Source organism: Amblyomma maculatum, chromosome 1, assembly GCF_055883805.1.
Source record: "Amblyomma maculatum isolate TAMU_Amacu chromosome 1, ASM5588380v1, whole genome shotgun sequence".
NCBI classification, from domain to species: domain Eukaryota; kingdom Metazoa; phylum Arthropoda; class Arachnida; order Ixodida; family Ixodidae; genus Amblyomma; species Amblyomma maculatum.
Window position 1 is genome coordinate 434,034,651 of NC_139344.1, and position 21,443 is coordinate 434,056,093.

A 21,443-nucleotide genomic window follows, 5' to 3' on the forward strand; every position below is an offset into this window, starting at 1 on the left:
CCAACACGAACGGAAGAGTTTGCAGCGGGGATAAGAGAACAAAGACGAACAGATTATATTCCAGAAGAACTTAAGAAGACTTGGGCAAGTGAGGTTCTGTGCATAAAAAAAAAACTGCTTAATTCTGTGAGCGACGAGATTGATGCTAAAGCAGGAAGACGAAGCATATTTGACAATGGAAGTAGTGTTGATCGACGATGTCAGGAAGCCACGGAGCACGCGACTAGCGCAAGATATATAGTCAATAGTTGCTCATTTGGCGAGGTCCCACTTTCCCAGGAAAATTAGAATTTTATTTTATTTTTTATTGATTAATTTCTGTATTTTTATTTATTTATTCAATACTACCGGTCGCCTTTTCGTGGCCAAGGCAGGAGTGCTGAACCAAGAGCAGCTGTGCCGGCACGTTTTCGCCATGTTTCTACTAGCCCTGCAAGCCAATGTGATCACTTGTTGCAGACCTCCGTTCAGCTCTTCGAATTCCAGTGAACCTTGCCTCGTTGTGGAATAAATTCTCACAAGCTCACAGAGAGCCGCAGTGTTGATTCAAGAAAATGTTCTCTTTGTGTATTTCACGCTGGACAAGCGCAATCATATCAAACAACGTACACAAAAATACATCAAGCAGTAGGTTTAAACTGACCGCGGTAAGACTAACGCATATGAGAAGCATAATGACAGTTGAAAATTGTGCCCAAGATGTTTCTTTCCCCTTTTCTGGTAGAACAAATAAAGACGAACTTACGGTTGAAGCGCATATGTTTCTGGAAGAGATCGGTAAGCATAAGGTACGCATGTCACATGTATACCTACTATTGCTAACAAACCACTCTAAGACACCCAGGCACTATGACCTTGCTAGTGCTTCTTACACGCCTGGAAAGAGGGACAGGCGCGCGAATGGGCGAGTCTTCAGACGTCTGGCTGTTCTCACGTTTACTGCTGACTCGCTGACTTTTGATCGTCTCAGAGGACAATTTGGTGAAGCAGAGCTCTCACTTCCGGTATGTTGATGGTTGCTTCGAGACATGTTACGTGTAAAGCCACTCCGGTTTAAAGTACATCAGTGTTATCTCACTTCTACCAGCCTCCACATCAACGTTGCTGCAGCATTTCAAATCACTAATACCGCAGAGCGCTTGCATTATGTGCTTTGCGCACACGACACGCTCTATACTTAATTTAAATTGTGTTCCCAGGGCATGCTGTTGACTCTCGACGCTAAACACACAACGCCATCGTGCTCTGCTTCCAAAGGCAGGTATAGACGCTCGGCATGGCTCGCAGAGCACGTGCGCCTAGCTCAACCAGCACATGTTTCAGCGTCGTAGCCGCTTATTGCACACCGCTTGTCGGCGAGCACCTAATTGTCCTTCGCAAACGAGAGCTGCGGCTGGCTCTTACGTTACGATGTAATTGAAAGCGCTTGCACAACGGTACGGAATACGGGCACATGTCCAGCACTGACTGAGTGAAGGCGCTCCCAACGTGGACGCACACGCGCGCCGCATTAGGGGCCCCCGCCTCCTGCCACTTCAACGACCTGATTTCTACATACAATAGAGCCATTGCGAAGGCTCGACATTTTTTATTCACGTATTTCCTTTATGCTGGCCGCCAGATATATTTTGACTTTCGTTATAATGGTAACTGATCCCTGTCCACCACAACAGAAGCAATGCCAGCCCTTTGTAGAGAAAAAATGCTCCCGTTAAGCAAGCAAGTCTTATCCCCAGAATGGACAGACGACATGTGAAGTAAGCAATTATTTAGCAAGACATTAAAATGGTATGCTGGACGAGAATATTATTTACTAGCAGCAAGACTACGGTATGCCTGATGATTTTTCTGCGAGCCAATCGCATTAGCCAGCCTGAAGATTAGCTCGTTTTATGCTGTGTGTCTTAAGTATTGTTTCAGCAGATTTTTGTTTTCTTTTTATAATTGAACATGCGGAGTCCACAGCGCAGTGTAAGCATGCACCAGCGACCCATTTTGAAATAATATATTATAACATGTGTTTAATATTCGCGGCATCACATCCATACACCGCTGTCGCCCAGTCATTACAGTGTTCAGCTGCTGAGCACACAAGTTGCAGGTTCGAATCCTGGACAAGGAAACCGTACTACGAAGGAGCGAACAGAGAAGCACTACTTTTTGCAGTGGTATGTCGGCGTTCATTAAACAAAGAACGGTTGAAACGTTTTCGAAACCCTTCGCTACTGCCTGCCCTCGTCCATATATATGTAGACTTCTGGCGTTAAACCGACGTGAATTTTAGTCGGAACATTATTCTTGCTACCCCCAGCCAAGATAAATAAGGTTAAAGCGTTCTCGTTAAGAAAAATCGCCAACATCGGAAGTAACTACATTATAAATTAAAGGCGCCAAAACCGCACGCACACACACAAGAAAAGAAGAACGGGACAGAGCGCCTCCCGTTCTGTCCCGTTCTTCTTTTCTTGTGTGTGTGCGTGTTGTTTTGGCGCCTTTAACTTATAATGAATAGACACCGACTAACCCAACAAGAAGTAACGTATTCTTTCCTGGTAACAAAAAAGGCAGTTTTCCTATTTGGCAAATGTCATCTCATACCCATCATCAATATGAACTCATACAACTTACGCACAAAGTAGTAATAATATAAAGGAAAAGAATGAGTCGAAATGAAATGATGAAGGGACGAAGCACTGACCATATAAAATAATATGGCTCACGTTTTGAAAAAAAAAAAAAAGGAAGTCAGAATCCAGAAGGTAATGCATTTAGATGGTTTCTTTGAACGAGCGGTGTTTATTCCCTTCATCTTTATGCCCTGCCCTGAACGTACAAGTTGCCGTCAAACTCTCGCCAGAGTCTGAAAAAATACTTACTGTGCCCTATAGAGCTCTATGTCAGTTCTATCATCTTTGTCCAATGTTATGCAAGAACGTTTGGTATCAGATCAAGATAATGTTTTCTGCAGAAAAACTTGTTCTCAGGGTAAAAATATGGCTACCTGTCGGGAAAGTAAGAAGAAATGGTTGTACTTAGTGAAGAAAGTAAAGAGAAATATAGAAAACTTATACGTACACGAAAGTGTTCTAGATCTGACAAAATTGTCTGACTTACTCAATAATTATATATTACTGGTACACTAAGCAACTACGGAATTCGAGGTACACAAGTAACACCAATGAAACATTATTTGCCCGACAGTGAGCGATAGACTAGAGTGAGGAGTGTTCTATTTTCGAAGGTAGTATACCGACTGAGATGAACCCCTGGGATCCATACTTGATCGTTTTCTCCTTTTGCGTTAACGATCCATTCACCTACTTATCGGAACTCTGTATCTTACAGACAGACAACACCAGCAATTTTGTAAATTACAAAGACTTCTACAAGAAAGGTACTGATCTCTTTGGCAAGCTTTCAATGTGAATTAACAGAGACTGTAATTACGAAACGTGCCTAATGCAGTTATATTATTTTTCCAGCACGGAATAAACCCCAGACTCTTAATGTCAGCATTTGGTTTGGTTTGTGGTGTTTAACGTCCCAAAGCCACTAAGGCTATAAGAGACGCCGTAGTGGAGGACTCCGGAAATTTCAACCCTTGGTGTTCTTTAACGTGCACTGACATCGCACAGCACACGGGCGCCTTGCTTTTCACCTCGATCGAAGAGAGGCTGCCGAGGTCGGGATTCGATCCCGCATCTTTGGGCACACTAGTCGAGCGCTTTAAAACATCAGTCACACAAACAGAGTAACAGTAAACAAATACTTTTAAAGAGAAACTACCGTTAATATGAAAACTACGCTGGTTCCCTTAAAAACTTTCCCGTCCTTTGCTATAGCCAGATTCACCTTTATATTTAATATGCAATACATGTTGGTGTCCCCTTCATGGATCACTGCCTTGTCGTGGCGGAGGGGCTTGCGAAACTCGATGAAGTCGTGAGCTCTGCTGTGTAGGGCCACCCAAGATAGACAGGTCACGGCAGAGAGTTCTGACAAAATGTGATTCACTGGAGAAGGTAATGGCAACCCACTCCAGTATTTCCTGCCAAGAAAACCCTATGGCCAGTCACAATACCATTATCGATATGGCGCCGGAAGATGAGCCCCCCAGGTTGGAAGGCGTCCCACATGTTACTGGGGATGAACAAAGGGCGATTCCTAGTAGCTCCAGGACGAATGAAGCGGCTGGTCTAAAGCCAAAAGGACGCTCAGTTGTGGATGTGTCGGGAAGCGACCGGAAAGTCCGATGTTGCAAGGAGATATATCACATAGCAACATGGAATGTAAGATCTATGACGCAAGGTAAACTGGACATCGTCAAGCGAGAAATGGACAGATTGAACATTGATATCTTGGGTATCAGCGAACTGAAGTGGACCGGAATGGGAGAATTTAACTCCGGCGACCATTATGTCTTTTATTGTGGGCACGAATCCAAGAGAAGGAATTGGGTCGCTCTCATAGTAAACAGAAGAATGGGCAAAGCAGTGCTAGGGTACAACCCCAAAAACGACCGAATGATTTCACTTCGGATCCAAGGTCACCCTTTCAACATAACAGTTATCCAAGTCTATGCACCGACCACTGCTGCTGAAGAAGCTGACGTTGAGAGATTTTATGCGGACCTACAATGCCTTTTAGACCGCACCCCATCATCAGACGTCGTTTTTCTCATAGGAGACTGGAATGCTAAGGTCGGGAGTGAAGAAATATCCGGAATTACAGGCAAGTTCGGTCTTGGTGAGCCAAATGAAGCTGGGCAGAGGCTAGTAGAGTTCTGTCAAGAAAACAACCTGACCATAGCGAATACTCATTTTCAACAGCACAAGAGGCGCCTGTACACATGGATTTCACCGGACGGTCTGTACAGGAATCAGATCGATTATATTATTTGCCGGCAGAGATGGAGAAGCGCTATACAAGCAGTAAAAACAAGGCCTGGGGCCGATTGTGGCACCGATCATCAGCTTCTTGCTGCCAAAATTAAGCTTCGATTGAGGAAAACGCAGAAAACTAGAAGGCCTTTCAGGTATGATCTGGATCAGATTCCATTAGAATATGCTGTGGAAGTGAGGAATCGATTTCAAGAATTAGATCTAGAAGACAAAGAGCCCGAAGAGATGTGGACTGATGTTCGTGATATAATACAAGAAGTTGCTACTAAGGTAGTTCCAAAGCAAAAGAAATGCAAAAAAGCAAACTGGTTATCTGAAGAGGCTTTGCAAATAGCTGAGGAAAGGAGGATGACAAAAGGTATGGGGGAAAGAGAAAGATACAAGGTTCTCAATGCGGATTTTCAGAAAATAGCAAGGAGAGATAAGAATGCCTTCCTGAACATACAGTGTCAAGCAGTTGAGGACAACAGCCAATTAAGGAACACAAGAGCTCTGTATAAGACAATCAAAGATATCAAAGGAAGCTTCTGTGCTAAGCTGGGCGTGATAAAGGACAAACGAGGCAAGGACCTCACTGAAGCCTCAGAGATAAAGAAGAGGTGGCAGGAATACACAGCAGAACTGTACAAGAAGGACCCGGATGTGCAAACCCAACATAAGCCGGTTGTGATTACTGATCTCGAGCCGGGCATCCTGAAGAGTGAAGTTGAATGGGCCTTAGCCAGCCTTGCTAAGAACAAAGCTAGCGGATTTGATGGTATTCCAGCTGAGTTGCTTCAAAACCTCAACCACGACGCTGTTAACACACTGCATACATTATGTCAAAAGATTTGGACAACCCTGCAGTGGCCACAGGATTGGAGGAGGTCAGTTTACATCCCCATTCCAAAGAAAGGCAGTGCCATGATAGAAAAACAGCGCAAAAGACGTGCACGGAGGAGAAGAACGGACAGGACGAGTTTTTTGCGCTGTTTTTCTATCATGTCACCATACCAACTCGCCCAGATGTCTCTTCTTTTAAAGGCAGTGCCAAAGATTGTTCCAACTACCGCACGATCGCGCTTATTTCGCATGCTAGCAGGGTGATGTTAAAAATCCTGCAAGGTAGGCTGCAGCAGTATGTGGATCGGGAGCTTCCGGACGTGCAAGCTGGGTTTCGCAAGGGCAGAGGAACTAGAGACCAAATTGCCAACCTTCGCTGGATCATGGAAAAAGCAAGAGAGTTCCAGAAACCCATTTACTTCTGCTTTATTGATTATGCGAAAGCGTTTGACTGCGTAGATCACAGCAGATTGTGGCAAGCTCTCCAAGAGATGGGAGTTCCAATTCACCTCATCTGTCTCCTCAGGAACCTTTATGAAGGGCAAGAGGCCACAGTCAGAACTGGGCATGGTCTTACTGATTGGTTTCCGATTGAGAAAGGGGTGAGGCAAGGCTGCATACTGTCGCCCTGCCTATTTAACCTATATGCAGAGTGCATCATGAGAAAGGCCGGTCTGGACGAGTCTTCAGCTGGAGTGAAGATTGCTGGAAAACGTATCAACAACCTTAGATATGCGGATGATACCACTTTAATGGTAGAAAGTGAAGTGGAACTCAAGAGACTTCTGATGCGCGTACAAGAAGAGAGTGAGAAGTTTGGGCTTAAACTGAACATTAAAAAGACGAAGACCATGGCGTCTTGCCCTATCAAGTCCTGGAGCATCAATGGACAAGAAGTGGAAGCTGTGACAGATTTTCTGTTCTTGGGCGCCAAGATTACCTCGGAAGGAGACTGCAGCCATGAAATTAGGAGACGCCTGCTTCTGGGAAAGAGAGCAATGGTTAGCCTTGACCGCCTAGTAAAGAGCAGAGACATTAGTCTGCCAACCAAGATCCGTATAACCCGTGCTATGGTCTTTCCAGTTGTGATGTATGGATGCGAGAGTTGGACTGTGAAAAAGGCTGACCACCGAAGAATTGACGCGTTTGAATTGTGGTGCTGGCGAAGACTCTTAAGAGTTCCTTGGACTGACAGAAGATCAAATCAGTCGATATTGTCGACCATAAACCCTGACTGCTCATTGGAGGGTCAAATTCTAAAGTTAAAGCTCAGCTACTTTGGTCATCTGATGAGAAAAGAGGAGTCGCTGGAGAAAGATTTGATGTTGGGAAAGGTTGAGGGTCGCCGGAGAAGGGGCAGGCAGCGAACGCGATGGTTAGATGGCATTCTCGAGGCATTGCAGATGAAGCTATGTGATGTTAAGAAGATAGTGAGAGACCGGAAAGCGTGGCGTGACATGGTCCATAGGGTCACGAAGAGTCGGACACGACTGAACGCCTGAACTGAACTGAACATGTTGGTGTAAAATATTGCCGTACTCCTGCCGTAATAGAAGTTGTTCTGAACAGAGCTACACGGAGAGTATAATTTACTAAAAGGCAAGAATAGGATAAATTCATTTATAATTTAGGGTATACTATGTTTGACTACATCAGTAACCACCAAGTGCCCATCATAGTTCAGAAGCTGATCCATAATGTCACTGCTTGTCCTTCAGTAAAATAACAATGCCAGCAAGTACTATTTGCGAACAACATTTACCACAACACTGACTCTACCAAACATATAATCAAACTTTGGATCCTTTTTAGTTTGTTTTGTAGTGATATGTTTATGGAATAAGTTGCCAAAGCGTCCTGAATAATTTTCCACTCGTATAAAATCACGTTGCGAAAGCAGGCTTTTATTTTATTTCGGGACATTAATAACCACCCTATGGCGTTTTCAGTTGTAACCAAAATCCAATTTGCTTTACCTTTACCAATCATTCGCTGAAATTAGTGTTCATTTACGCGAAACGTGTTTTTATTTCTACTTTTTTTTTCTTCTTGTTGCCCTTTATAGTTCATGCTGACAAAACATCTTGTGCGACCTAGGGAACCATTTAAGATCTCCTAGTCCAATCCTGGGGTGACTAGTGTGTACAAACATACATATGTTGTTAATAAAAATGATTTATATGCTTTGCGACCTGTTTTGTACAAGAAGTGCTGCGAATGCATTCTTTTCGGCGGTATTTTCCTTCGAATACAGAATGCGTTTCTTTGATTCTCTTTTTTTCTTGTCTACAAAAGTAACAAGGTTAGCGTGATGTCTCTTAACTGCTCCACTTACGCTACAGAGAGCTCACGAATGATAAATCAGCCCTTTTTCTCACTCCTGAAATGAGACCATCTCTCGGTCGGATAATCGGAGTCATCGCACTAAATAGGCTCGATATGTAAGCTCCGGCGCAAATTTAATGTTTTATTTTGCCTATGCTTCACTAAACCATAGAGCGCCGAGCTCGCTTATCGCGACAAGAAGCAGCACGCGCAGTCCGCAACTCCTGATAGCATCATACGCACCACGTGCAGAGTCAGCCACGGATGTAAACGGGTGTCAACCAGGAAGTACTTCTCGCGTGTGAGGCATCTCTGGTCGATCGTCTTAAAACTTGCTGGAACGAGGGTGCAACTTTCTTGCCTTAGGCTACATCCTGGGTGCCTGATCAAAGCCAAAAAGCAGACCGATGCGAGGAGGCATTCTTGAAAGCAAAGGACGGTATTCATTCTTCTCGGACACGTAGTAGTAGTGAATGATCCAACCCACATATAAAATACAACTAAAAAAGGAAGCAAAATGGGCACCAGCCGTGACTACTGTTCTCTAATCAACGAGTTACAACCTGCGAGCGAGAAAGGAACAGGGGAGATGACCAGAACGCATAACAGAGCTAAAAGCGATAACGGCAAATGATAAAAGTATACGTGCGCATGATCATCATCAGCCGCCTGCTACACCCAGTACAGAGGAAAAGCCTCTCCCATATCCATCCAATTAACTTGGTCCTAAGCCAGCTACATAAATTTTATCCCAGTAATCTTTTCAACCTAATCCGGCCACCTTACTTTCTGCCGTTTCTGGCGATGCTTTAATTCTCTTGGAATCCACTCTGTCGTACTTAGAGACCACTGGCTATCCTCCCTGTGCACATGTCCTAGCTGTCAATGCCCAGTTTTTCTTAATTTCTAATAGAATATCATTAACTCGCGTTTGTTCCGTGACTCATTCGGCATGATTCTTTTATCTTAACGCTACACCTGCCATTTTTTCTTTCCATGTCTCTCTGCATGGTCCTTTGTCTAATTACAACAGTTTCCGTTATCTTACCCGTTTCGGCAGCATAGGAGAGTATCGGTAAGATTCTGCTTTTATATATTTTCGTCTTGAAGGATACTAGTAACCTGCCGTTCATGATCTTATGGTATTTGATGCATGTACACCAACCTAATCTGACTTTTCTAGTTATTGCCTTTCCGTGGTCGTTACCTGTCGTATGTAGGCGTATTCGCTTACTACTTTCAGCACCAGGCTGCTGTACATTAATTACATTAGTCTTCTGGATATTGATTTTAGGCCTACCATTATACCTTGCTATTATAGGTATTTGACCATTACTTGCAGTTCGTCCCCAGAGTCAGCAAGGTATCGTCGTCAGCACATCGCAAATTACTGAGGTATTCACCATTACCTATTATGTTTACTACACCTACTGCACCCTATACCCACAGCAAAACAAAGGCCACTCCCGCCGCTATTAACCCGGTCCTGTTCCAGCTTCAGCCACATAAAGATTTAATCCAACCATCTATCTTTCCGCCGCCCCTGCCTGCTACACACGGCAACCTGAACTATGTACATCAATACACGATTCAAAATCCCACTCCCGTGCACACTAAAGCCGAAAAAGAGAAGCTGAAGCAACAGCGTTCGCGCACTTCTGCCCACGCTGTGAGTCAACAGAAATGGAAAGTAGAGGCAGACGTTTCGTAACTCATTCGTCTTAGTCGAACGCTCTTATCGCCCAGTACCATACTCACTGTCACCTGCCGGTGATTTCACAAAACGTCCTGCGATTTGCACGGACAGGACAGGCCCATTTTGACAGGCACTGAAATGTTATGAATTATTGGCCCGCGCCGAGTGGAGCTCCTTACCCATTTCAGACAGGCAAATATTTTAGGCCTTACGCCACAAAGCACTCGCAAGCCTTGGTAACACGAACTATAGCTCTCCACCCAGTCACAAGCTCTTAATGCGCGATCTGAAAAGAGGGAGATTATACGCACCTTCCTTACGGTCAACATCAATCACAACTCGATTTCAAAACGTATTGATCTGTTTCAGAGGGGGAAACAAGGGCACAAACTGCATGCTTGTGACGCGCTTTGTTGCGCGTTTGAAATAGTTAAAGGTAAGGCACATTTGTTGCTGCAATGCCAGCTGAAAATGAGCACTAAAGCTAAACATTGTCCAGATCAACAGGCGCCACATCCTATTCCAGAGCAAGTCAGAAAACTAAACATAAAAAGCAACTGTCTTGCCCCACGCGTAGCCTCTGTGAAGAGTTATAATAAGCACGCCATTTTATTGCTACAACGTTGATTATGATTTATGTACGCTAGATGTGAAAGTTAGCCAGCCAGAAAATCTGCTCCGAGCTTATCAAACTCAAAACAGCACCGATTCAGTTTTTTTTATAACAGCCAGTACAGGCCGAAAATTTAGCCCCAGCAGAAGAGCACCTGCAATTTCTGATAAGGCGAAAATGATGCGAAAGCTCTTTCACAATATAAGGCAACTTCTGCCTCCAGCAGTGAATTTAGACCCATATTTATGACCGCCATAGATTGTTCAACTACGATTGGACGGAGTCAACATTTTTATTGGTACCCCAATAAATGATAGCGATACGAAATTATAAACGCAGCACATTTGTTGTCTTTTGTTTGTCTGTTCACGTCAAACCCTGAAGTATTTATTTCGTATGCAGTTTTCGTTAGAGGAGTATATACCAAGAAAGCCCGCGGGTATTATTTCAATATTGACCCTTGGTTCGCTCTTTAAGAAGCCTCATGCTACAGGCTTGAAGCCCGCTGAAGCCCGATGTCCCTGCGGATGGCGGTAGCACGTCAATATTTATTGAAAAGAAACAAGTTTGACAAAATTGTAAGCAGAAACACCTACTTGGTCCCAGAGCCTGTTCAATTAATATTGCCGAGTTTTACGATGTTTGGCTTTTGTTGTTTATTCGACAAGTGGACCAGAGGGCATAGGTTTAGAAAAGGTGCTTGCTTTGATTTGGAAGTTTTAAAAAACTGGTTGTAATGGAAGCAAATGCATCCTCTTCTTTGTTATGTTTTTGTGGGTGCCAAGTAACCAAAAGCATTGCCGTTTTTCCAAAGGATTTTATTGCTTCCCTCTCTTCCCGTTTCAACATGCGTTACCGCAGGCAAAGGGACGAACAAAAGGAAAGAGGTTAAGGCTGAGAAGTTATGAAATGGCTATTTGTAGCACGCAGACAACAGCTGCACAACACTTGAGAGAAAGAAACAGGCGGTGTTAAGTGGAATTACAACATAAGTGCCCCCTAGCGAGCCCCACAGGCTCAGGTGGCAACGTGTGTGCATGTTGTCATGAGCACACCACAACGCGTCATCTGCATTAGTGCACAAAAATAATGACGCCTGGGAACGAGGGCACGCTCGCCGCGCGGCAGCGAGAATTGCAACAGCTGACCGTTGGGAAAGTTCAAACTGTGGCCGTTGTTTGCAGCAGTTTGCAGTGAACCCTGCGGGAGGGGGGCAAAAGGCTGCACGGTTCGGTGCCGTGAGCGCCGCAGTTGCCACCAGAGCGCGCCAAGCGTGACACTGGGCGAGCGCAAATCCTTGCCCAATCACGCAGCAACGACATGCGGCCAAGTACGCGACCCAAATCGATGGCGTCTCTTGTTTCTCCCGGGAGTGTCAGGAGACAACTGTTCACCGCGGGAGTCCCCCGCGCCCTCATGTGTCTTCGAAATACTCGCTCGTCACTGAAGCCCGCGATTGATTTTACAGAGATGACAGGATGCGATCGATAAAGCAGTGTTTATCAAATTTAGTTAAAAGCATAAGCTCCGACATTTGTCGCTGTTCTTATAATGCACGCTTCAAACGGTGTTTCAAATATCTTATCCCAGTGTCCAACCAAAGTCAGCAGTGAGCACAACGCTCAGGCACGACGTGTAACAGTGCGGAAAGCCGTAATTGGTGGGGCTGTTGAACGTTTAGACACCAAAAACCATACTGTCTCTTTTGTTAACTCGATCTAATGATGAAACCCTGCATCCTTAAACAGCACCATCGTATCTATTGGTGCACTCTTCGCAACCACGCACATTCGTGGTTTAACACCCCTTCTATTCAGTTTTATTTTCCTCATTCTTCCCTTTTGTTTTCTGAAAACTGCATGAGTGGCTCTGTGAAAATTATCTCGGCCTACCATTTCCAGCTCGTAGGTTTAAGACGTCGATTGTGTTTTAGATGGTTCAATTACGTTTTGTTCGGGACACTACTTAATGCACACATAAGCAAGCATACGTAGGGAAAATAAGGTGCTCGCTATGAAATGCATATGAAGGGAGCCACAGCCAGTGACGCAAAAACTGCACAGGGTAACTTTTGGAGCTGAGCAATGCGAAATAATAAAGAAATGATCAATTGATTCGAAAAAAAAAAAAACGATCCACAGGTTGGATACTGAAACATGTGGGTATTTTTTCTACTACATTGTAATCGATTATTTTCATAACTCTTTGGTGCTTCACATTGGTCAACACCAAAAAAAAATAAAAGATCCGCTGTGATTTCCTTGCTGTCAGTGGCTGTTTGCTTATTTTGAATGAATTCGCACACGGCGCAAAAAGAAATGCTCGTAGTTCAGTTATGTTTATTTATTTATTTTACCTTCTGGGCCCGAGGGCATTACAGAGGGGAGTGGGGATACATAAGAGTAAAAATATATAGTATACCCATGACAAAGCAAAAATAGAAGCATATAGAAATAGCCGCAAATAAAGATGAAAATAAGTTCAGAATGCAGTGGGGTTACTTACAACACAATTTTAGGGAGTAAACGGAAAATGTTGTCATACTGTAGTTACAAGCATACAAACATTCAAGGGCTCTTAATAGACGGTATTATTCACGCAGAGCGCCCGCTGACGCAAAAAAAAAGTGTGTATATATATATATATATATATATATATATATATATATATATATATATATATATATATATATATATATATATTTCTGTGTGCGAGTTACTTTTCGATATAGAGAACTTAATTTCAACTCAATATTATGCGCCGAGTACGTCCTGGCTATAACCAGCGCCAACTGGTCCGCCAGCTTGCCCGAAGCTAACCAAGCCTGCCGCGTTGGGGCAGAATGGTTGGAAAAATGGGGGACCGAATACCAACCGAGCAGGAAAAAAGGCCATGCTCTAAATTGGAATACTCTTTGGGACAACTGGACATATGTGCGAATATGCCTTAAGGTGAGGAGACACCTGATTTACAACCTCCGTTGGTAAATGCACTGCAAAGGCTGCGAAATGCAGTTACTGAAATATCGCGATGGGGTCATCTCTTTGATCAGGAAACTTACACTTGGAGGAAGAGAGCGGCCTCTGCTGATGACATCATATTAACAGCGTACTCGCAAGTCAACACACCACATAAATTCCATCAACTGATTTTGGGACTGCCATTCCGCCTGTTCCCACTCTGTTTCTATTGGAGGGGATCAGTTACCACTTCCCGCCAATCTTTCTCATTTCTTGCCTATTCCTCACAGTATTCATTTCCGCTAAGGTAAGATGCAGCTCGGTGCGCTCACTAATCCACGCAGTGCTCTCTTTACTGTTAAATAATAACCTTCCATTTTTTTTTCGTACTATGCGCTTTATCATGAACCTCAAGTTCATGGTCCGGCGCCATATGTTGTATGTCAGCATACGACATCAAACCATAATACATCTTTCATTCAAGTAGCACTGCTAAGCTGGTGTTTAGTTTGTATACATCACGCGCTGATAAATTCGCTTCAACCCCAGTCCTGTTATCCAGCAATATATTCGTTATGGTCAGTCTTCCCGGTCGATGCGCGTCTAAGGTAAACGTATTTTCCAACATTCTCCAACACCACATTAAATATTGCGAATATCCCAGTTAAGTTTGCGGGCTTCACCCAGAAGCGAGATTCCGAAGGAACGACCAAGGTCAAGGGGCAGCTTGGCGCTGGCTGATTTATGACGGTCGCGCAGGCGGCCGCTTTTCAGAAGTGAGCCCAGAACACATGGTAGCGGGCGACGCTGCCGGCTCTGTCCGTCCCGTGCCGCGAGGGAGGCAGGGCAGTGCAGTTAGAAGGCACAGTGTAAGCGCAGTGGTTGTGGGTTCGGCGCTAACTGCTGTGTCTCCCGGTTCGAGTGGAGTTGGGCGCAGAGGAGACAGTGGGGCTCGGAGCAGAGTTGGGCTCGGAGCAGAGTTGGGCTCAAACGAGAGTCGAGGGCAGACGGGTTGTTTGAGGAGGGAGGCTAGGCTGACGGAGGTCTCAAGGGACTCTGGCCTAAAGTGTAGCAGAAGGCCAAGGCCCGATTCTGCTAGCCTCTGACCTCCGATCATTCACCCAGTTGCAGTTAGCCCTCTATGTTTTGATGTCGCATCCGACGACATTATTCTAAATACGTTGATGTAAAAAGTGTAAATAAATGTGTACAATCGAGAAGGGAAGTCCTCATCTCCGCAACGCAACGTGTCGCTGAGCCACGGAGGCAGCGGTGGTCACCAACACCACTCTGTACGAGCGAAGGCAGAAGAAGAAACAGCAAGAAACACCTGCTGTATTGGGAAGCCCATCTATCCCCCCCCCCCCCCCATGCCTGCAAAATACAAAATTCTTCCTACTGCAACTCTTTAAAATTATTTTGTAAATTGACAGCGTCAGTAATAACCATAGCAATGCGCCAAGCCTTCTATGCAACCTTTTTCTCTATCCACTCCCCGCTTCTCAGTGCGGTAGACAAGCGATACTAGAACGTTTTAGGGTATAAAATACCCGCAGGTGATGCATAGCACTGATAATTCTTAAAGTTGTGTAAAACAAACCTTAGTCACGTAATGGCCATGGTTAGTCTGATGATGAAGGCGATTACCCTAAGCGATAACGCACGAGTGTTGATAACAGTTCTGTTTATAACCATTCAAGCGCAGTTTGCATAAACAACAGCTGTCACATTTTACCCAACTACATTCAACAAGCTGTCCCTTAGGCGACGCAGGCTGAACATTTTATGCCTTTTTTTTAAAGGTCACTCTATTCTATAAGCTTTATTCAGCCAAACTGTTACACTTGGTGGCGTAGACCGCGACGCATATATTTTTGTTTGGCAATATCTAGGTGTGTGTACGAACGGTATTTGTGTCACTAAATAAGCAACTTGACTTCACAGCGGGCCTGGCATCAGTACCTGCCAAAGTTTGTAAAACACTGTCTCATTTAGCCTCCACTGAAGAAATTCCACTAAAGAAATCAAATAAAATTGGGGAAAAATCGGCACACTAACGTTTTAGATGTGGATTAGCTACCAAGATGATTACTGTTATCCTACTGTCAATAGAAGCCTTAAATACAACAAACGAGCAAAGGAAAATTAAAGCGGTAGAGAAGCATATGTATTCAGGCCAATGGCTACAGGTCACTCAGATTTTTGTTTGCTTCTTCCTGAAGGTGAGCATGCAGCGTAGGTCACCTGAGGTCTGTGGTTCGCGTAACGATAACGACTCGGCTGTCCTATAAAGCTTCTTTTGTTTTTCCGTCGCCTGCCTTGTGCCATTAGCATTTCCTTTCCATAATACTATATGGTGGTTTGCACATACGCTCATCCCAGTATGAATAGGCTCACCCCTACCCACATCTTACGGGAGCAGGTAACCGTGTTATTGAAGAAAGCTAGCAGAACTGGTCTCAGGACTTAAACGTGCGACGTACGTTAAAGAATATAACTAGAGAGCGGCACTGCACCCAATCTCCTTAAAAGCATGGGTAATTCTTGAGCTTAAAAGTGTGGATAATCCTTTCGAAGCACTTGGACAGGCAAAGACGAGAGAAGCGGACGTGAGAAACGCACAAGGAGAAAAGACTGTGGAAAAGCCACCGTCTCTCCGCTGGCGACATTCCTTTGGAACATTAGGGTGTAGATGCTGCCAAGAAGGCCAGCGCTGCAAGTACGTAAGTGCTTGAGCAGGTTGACACCTTGGTAGTGCCCACCTGCTACCCCAAGTTCTCAACGTGCTGCAGCAAAGTTCCAAATTTAGTCTTGAACCATCTCTCCAAACAATAGAAAAACTTGCCGCCACCGTCCACGAGATAGCGACGAGGACACCACACGAAGAAAGAGAAAAGCGTTTGACCCGTCCTTTTTTTTTTTTTTTTTTTGCTCCTTGTCTGTCCGACAGCTTTCAAATTTATTATGTTGTACCAGCAGCCCAGCAAACAACTTTGGCACAAGATAATTATTTCCATGGCAGCATTCATTTCCCTTCAGCCTGACTACAAATACCTCGAAGTATTAATACAACTGATCGTGCACTCATCCAGCAAAGGCGCTGCATTTGGAGAAACGTTCGTTAAAGGCCAGACTGACAGGTATGGAGGACACTTAGCCTCGTGACACATTACGACAATGTACAGCTCATTCATTGGCCTTTGTGAAATAGATTGGTGCAGACTCGTTCTTCTACTTTTTGTCATAAAGATGTAAACAGGCTTTATTTTTATTTCATCATCAGACGGAAGAACTTTTGTATCACTGCAAACGTAGAATAATATCGAACGGACACAACCAGAGATAAAGAATAGCTTATTGCCAGACTGACGTTTTTTCTTGCTTTTTCAGTCCATAGAATCAATTTCGATAAAGGCGCGAGCAGTTTTGCATACATGATTAAATGGCTCCTGTCACGGAGCGCCAGAGACAAACCGAGACTCCTTCATGTATATGACGCAAGCTCTGCTTGAGTGCTTTCGTCGCCGTGTCATCTTCACTTTGAACATCCATCACATGTAACCAGCCAGAACGCCTTTCGACCCACACTTCAATCCACATTTGCGGCTAAGTAAACACGAAACAAGCGAAAGGAAAGAACATGAAACACGACAGCTGGGAGCTCTATGTTGGCAAAATATGTTATGTCCACCGCGTCTCAAGCAGCGTAGGCGTCACCTTTGTCAAGTTTTCGCTGCGAAATGCTGGCAAAAAGCATGAGTGTAGTTAGCATGATGCCCACAAAGCCGGACGAAGACATATCCAACAAGAAAGTCCACTTTTCTTCTCGCTTCACTGTGTATACTTTTTGCAGCGTCGATGGCATAAAGCTGATTTGGTCAAGCACGGTTCTCTGCTTTCATAATGGCTTCGCAGCTTATTATCTTCATCAGCGCGGTGTGCTTTTGTAGCAATCATGAGAACGATGGCTTTAAAGTATAATGAAAATTTTTTTGTGACTTAGTGCGAAAGTACCTTATCATACTAGCGAAAGTTCGCCAGATCAACAGGGATCAAGTAGAATACAGCTCTCGAAAAGAAACGTCATCATGCGGTGCGCGCCGCGCTCCTGTGCTTCATAGATTAGTCACGGTTACCTGTTGCGATAGGCAGCGGTGAACCAATATCACAATTACAGATGACCGACATGTATAGGAAAGTGTGCTTGAGCGAACGATGAGCGCACCTTGGCATCTTGCAGCTCTTGTTGCTCGGAATCTAAACAGTTGCAGTTTATCGTAACGCATTACGAGGTACAACTATACACTCACCAGCAAGGCCTGGGACCGAGCAGCCACTTTGAAGCTCCTCCAACATCGGACAAGACGAGCTGTCACCCCAACTCCGTCGCTTCCAGGCACCTCAGCAGAGGGACCTGGTGCACTGCTGGGCATCGGAAGGTCCGTCATCATCACCATCATCCAAAGTTTTGGCGATAAAAATCGCCACTCGCAGAGCGTCGTTCGTCTTGTCGGCTTGATTCGCTTGACAGCCAGTGCGATTCAACAGATGCTTTCACATCCACATTCGAGGCGTCCAAGAACACTCCCGAGTCCGGCCACTAAAAGTCGGCGACGCCATCCGGCATCCCCGCCGACCAGCAAGAGCGGCGCATGTTCCGGCTCGATTTCCCACACCCCGCTGCAGCACTGCCGGCAGGACGAGATCGCGTCGCTTCTCTCCACTTTCACAGCGCGCTCATCGCACAAGCGCTGCTCCTGCCGTCGCGCCAAGGAACTCCGAGAGCAGGCAACCGACCAACAGGGCGTCGCTTAGACAAGAAACTTGCGCCACGCTGATCGTCCGGCGGCGGCTGACTACCGCTCCCCCTCTGCCGTCACTCTCTCCCCAGCCTGCTGTTCCACCCTCACTCCTGTCTGTTCTTCGCTCCTTTCATCGTCGGCACTCTCTAGGTCAAGTAGCAGGCGTCTGCGCGATCCGCATCTCAGCTGCTCGGCCGTGTTGGAAAGTTTTCTTCCGCAGGAACTGGCGGGCTCTCGAAGGCAGGAGGAAAAGGAGGAAGAGATGAGACGCGATAGGCGTGATGAGCGCGGCGGCGCCCCGGGCTGGGAAGGGTGACAATAACGAGGAGGCGGGAAAAGGCAAACTCTTCGCTACCTAATTCCAGTTCCTTCGGTATTCGGCGTCGCGAACCGCCGAGGATGAAAGTCGGCCAACTGTGAGGGGTCTGCCCGATTCTGCAGCTCATGTGTCGTCGCGGCCTCTCGGGGCGAGGAAAGGCGAGGCAGGTCGCCTTTGTTCGAGCGAAGCGAGCGATTGTGTAATCGTCGCGTTTAATAGCGGTGCCCCAACGGAACCCTTCTGCGCCGAATGAGAGACGCGAAAATTATTAACGCCGCCCAGATATGGGAAAAGGTTGTGGCATCCGGAAGTGGCAATTAATTTGCTCCAGCGACAGCGAACAATCAGAGACTCCATATATATTACGTCCCTCCCTTCTGACGACAGTGGTCGTTGTGGGCTGCAGGAGCTACTTTTTGTATGTGCGCGCCTACATCACTTTTTCGCGAGCCTTCCCTTCGAATTGTGGGCCACTTAACGATACCGATAGGAGTTACGTAGTGTCGCGCTTTTTTTCATTTCCATGATGTTCGACAACAAATGAATGCGATATCACGAAAAAAATTACAGAATTAACGTCAACGTTATCATTTCTAACATGGAAGTGGAAACGTAGATAAGTGGCAGGATGTTTTCAAGGGCACAGACACCTATGGTTCCGCAGGGATGAACAAAAAATTGGGAGTAAGCGTAAGGTTCACCTTAAATGTAGACAAGTGAGCATGCGTTTGTTTTCTTCGTCTACGTCTTTAGTAAGGGTAGACAGGAATATAATAGCTCAGAACTTTTCGTTTTTGTTATATGTATGTTGATTTTACTACTAATTTATTTCACTTTATTTCTTTTTGCATTAGTATAAATTTTACGTTTAATTATGTTAGTTCAACTAATTATGCATTCTGTATCAAAAAGCAATCACCCATGACACTTCCCTTCCATTGCTTAGCACTTATATAGATCAACTACAGGCCTTCATTTTTTCCTGCCATGCTCCGAACACTTCTGAAAACTCCTGAAAACACCTGATCTGAGAGTGGGGTAAGACAACGGCTTTTCGACCGAAGGAGCTGCATACGCTTGGAGTAAAAGTTTTTCTATGGGTAAGACTCATACTAATAATAATTATTTCAAAATTCGACTCTCTACGAGTATAATTCCAGAGGCAGAGTTCGCCCGGTTTATTCGAGCGATGTCTTCTAAGGAGTCCTACTATCAACAATAAAATATCGCCACAAGATTGCAGCACTCAAGATATAACAGTGAACAATTTTCCGCTTAAATAGCAACAGCTGACCTCTGACAGTAAAAATGCGTATGCCCTGTAACACATCATTGCACATCGTTAATAGATGTATTATTTTTTTCCATTCTTTTACATTTAGCATAATTTAGGACATGTCATGTCAGTGAATGAGCAAGTGAAAATACAACCGTACGAGGTAAAGTTCAACGCGCCAAATTGTGGACATTAAATATGTGGATCCAAAGACGTCAGTAAAACTCTGCACAAAAAGCGTTCGCGAATCATTTTTGCCATTGCAACTTTGCGCTCGGCTACCAACATACCACCGCACAATGTACTATCGCGATCAAATGCCTCTAGGACTAGCTACTGGCAATGTCGGGCTGTAAGTTCAGTGTCTTCCGGTAGTCAAGAGATTTCATTAGAACGCATCAGCCAATCCAGTTTCAACTTCCGCTTTCAAAATTGTAACCCGGAACTACCAACCGATTAAAACGTTATGCGCTCCGTACCTCCTTCTAGCACGTCCTGTGGCCTTTTGTCAGAGAAAGCACGCAACAAGCGGCATTGTTTGTTTTTTTAATGTAGTGCACTAATAAATGATACGCAGCCGCCGAGTGCAGCGACAGTGAAACGAAGCTGTCATTCGATGCCTAAGCATATCATAAGCTAATTTAAATGGAAATAATCTGCTAAAAAATAGATATCTTACAACGCTATACCAGCCTAAGACATTGATATTGCACGCAGAATATACTTACACCGCGTAATCCAAAATTCAACGACATGGTCGTTCGTTTCATCTCGGGGGAAAAGTAAAACGCGTTCCAAAAGAAAGCGAAGAAAGTGCGACTAACAACCAAAGACCTCGGGTTTCCCAATGACTTCAAGAAAGTTTTGTTTAACAAGTCCTGCACAGAAGTCACTTTTTTTCTGATGCCTTGAAGCTAAGAACGAAACACAACAGGAATTACTTGGACATACGAGTGTGTTTAAAAGTTAGCAAAACAATGAGCAGCAGCATTCACAAAATACTGTCGCCCGTCCGATCTCGGGCTAACCACTTAGAATTTCAACGACCGGTTCATTAAAAGAGCACTTGCAACATGGCACTATATTGAATCCAACCACACGGCTTTGCATTCCAGATTGGTCAACATTCCTCTATATCGCTGACACCGTTCAACATTCGAAGTCCGCAGTGCCATTTTGATGAATGTTTCCATCTTTGTTAAGAGCTGAGACATAAAGTTGACATCCTTGCATTATAAGAGGCCTGGCTTAAAAGAGTAACAACCTACAAAATTCCTGTCCTGTCTGGAAATTCAAAACAGGCACTCATCAATAACACCGTCGGCTCGTCATAATGGTGATGTAGCTTTTTACATTATTAACTGCCTGACGTACAAATTTCGTTCTGACATTACTATTACTTGTGAGTGCAGCGAGTCTTTATTTATTGAGATTCCACCTAACTCAACATTCTCCAAAGTTCTGCCACACACAAAGAATCGCAGTATAATACCACAGAATAAAAAAGACGTTATCCATGAGTTAGGTACCTTATCGACTATGAATGTACATGCGATACTGCGCTATATTTAATCGATACCTTAAATCATGATTTGCACAGCTATGCATATATTGGCGTGCTGACAAACCATGTCGTCCAGCAACTACTTAATGTTCCTACACTTTTTTCAGGGACCAGAAATAACTCGGTCGATCCCATTGTAACTAATCGTCCTACCTCTGAGTTCAC

General features: G+C 44.7%; 1 protein-coding gene across 1 annotated transcript in view; it reads right to left on the reverse strand.

The window, feature by feature from the left end:
- The window catches only part of LOC146209427 (NADPH oxidase 4-like), a 186,018-nt gene extending 167,844 nt beyond the window's left edge, over positions 1-18,174 (reverse strand). Inside the window, exon 1 of the mRNA XM_084600221.1 lies at positions 17,628-18,174. Within this exon, the coding sequence (XP_084456347.1) occupies positions 17,628-17,777 (150 nt within the window). The 5' untranslated portion in view covers positions 17,778-18,174. The remainder of the gene's footprint in view (positions 1-17,627) is intronic.
- Between the last annotated feature and the right edge of the window lie 3,269 nt (positions 18,175-21,443).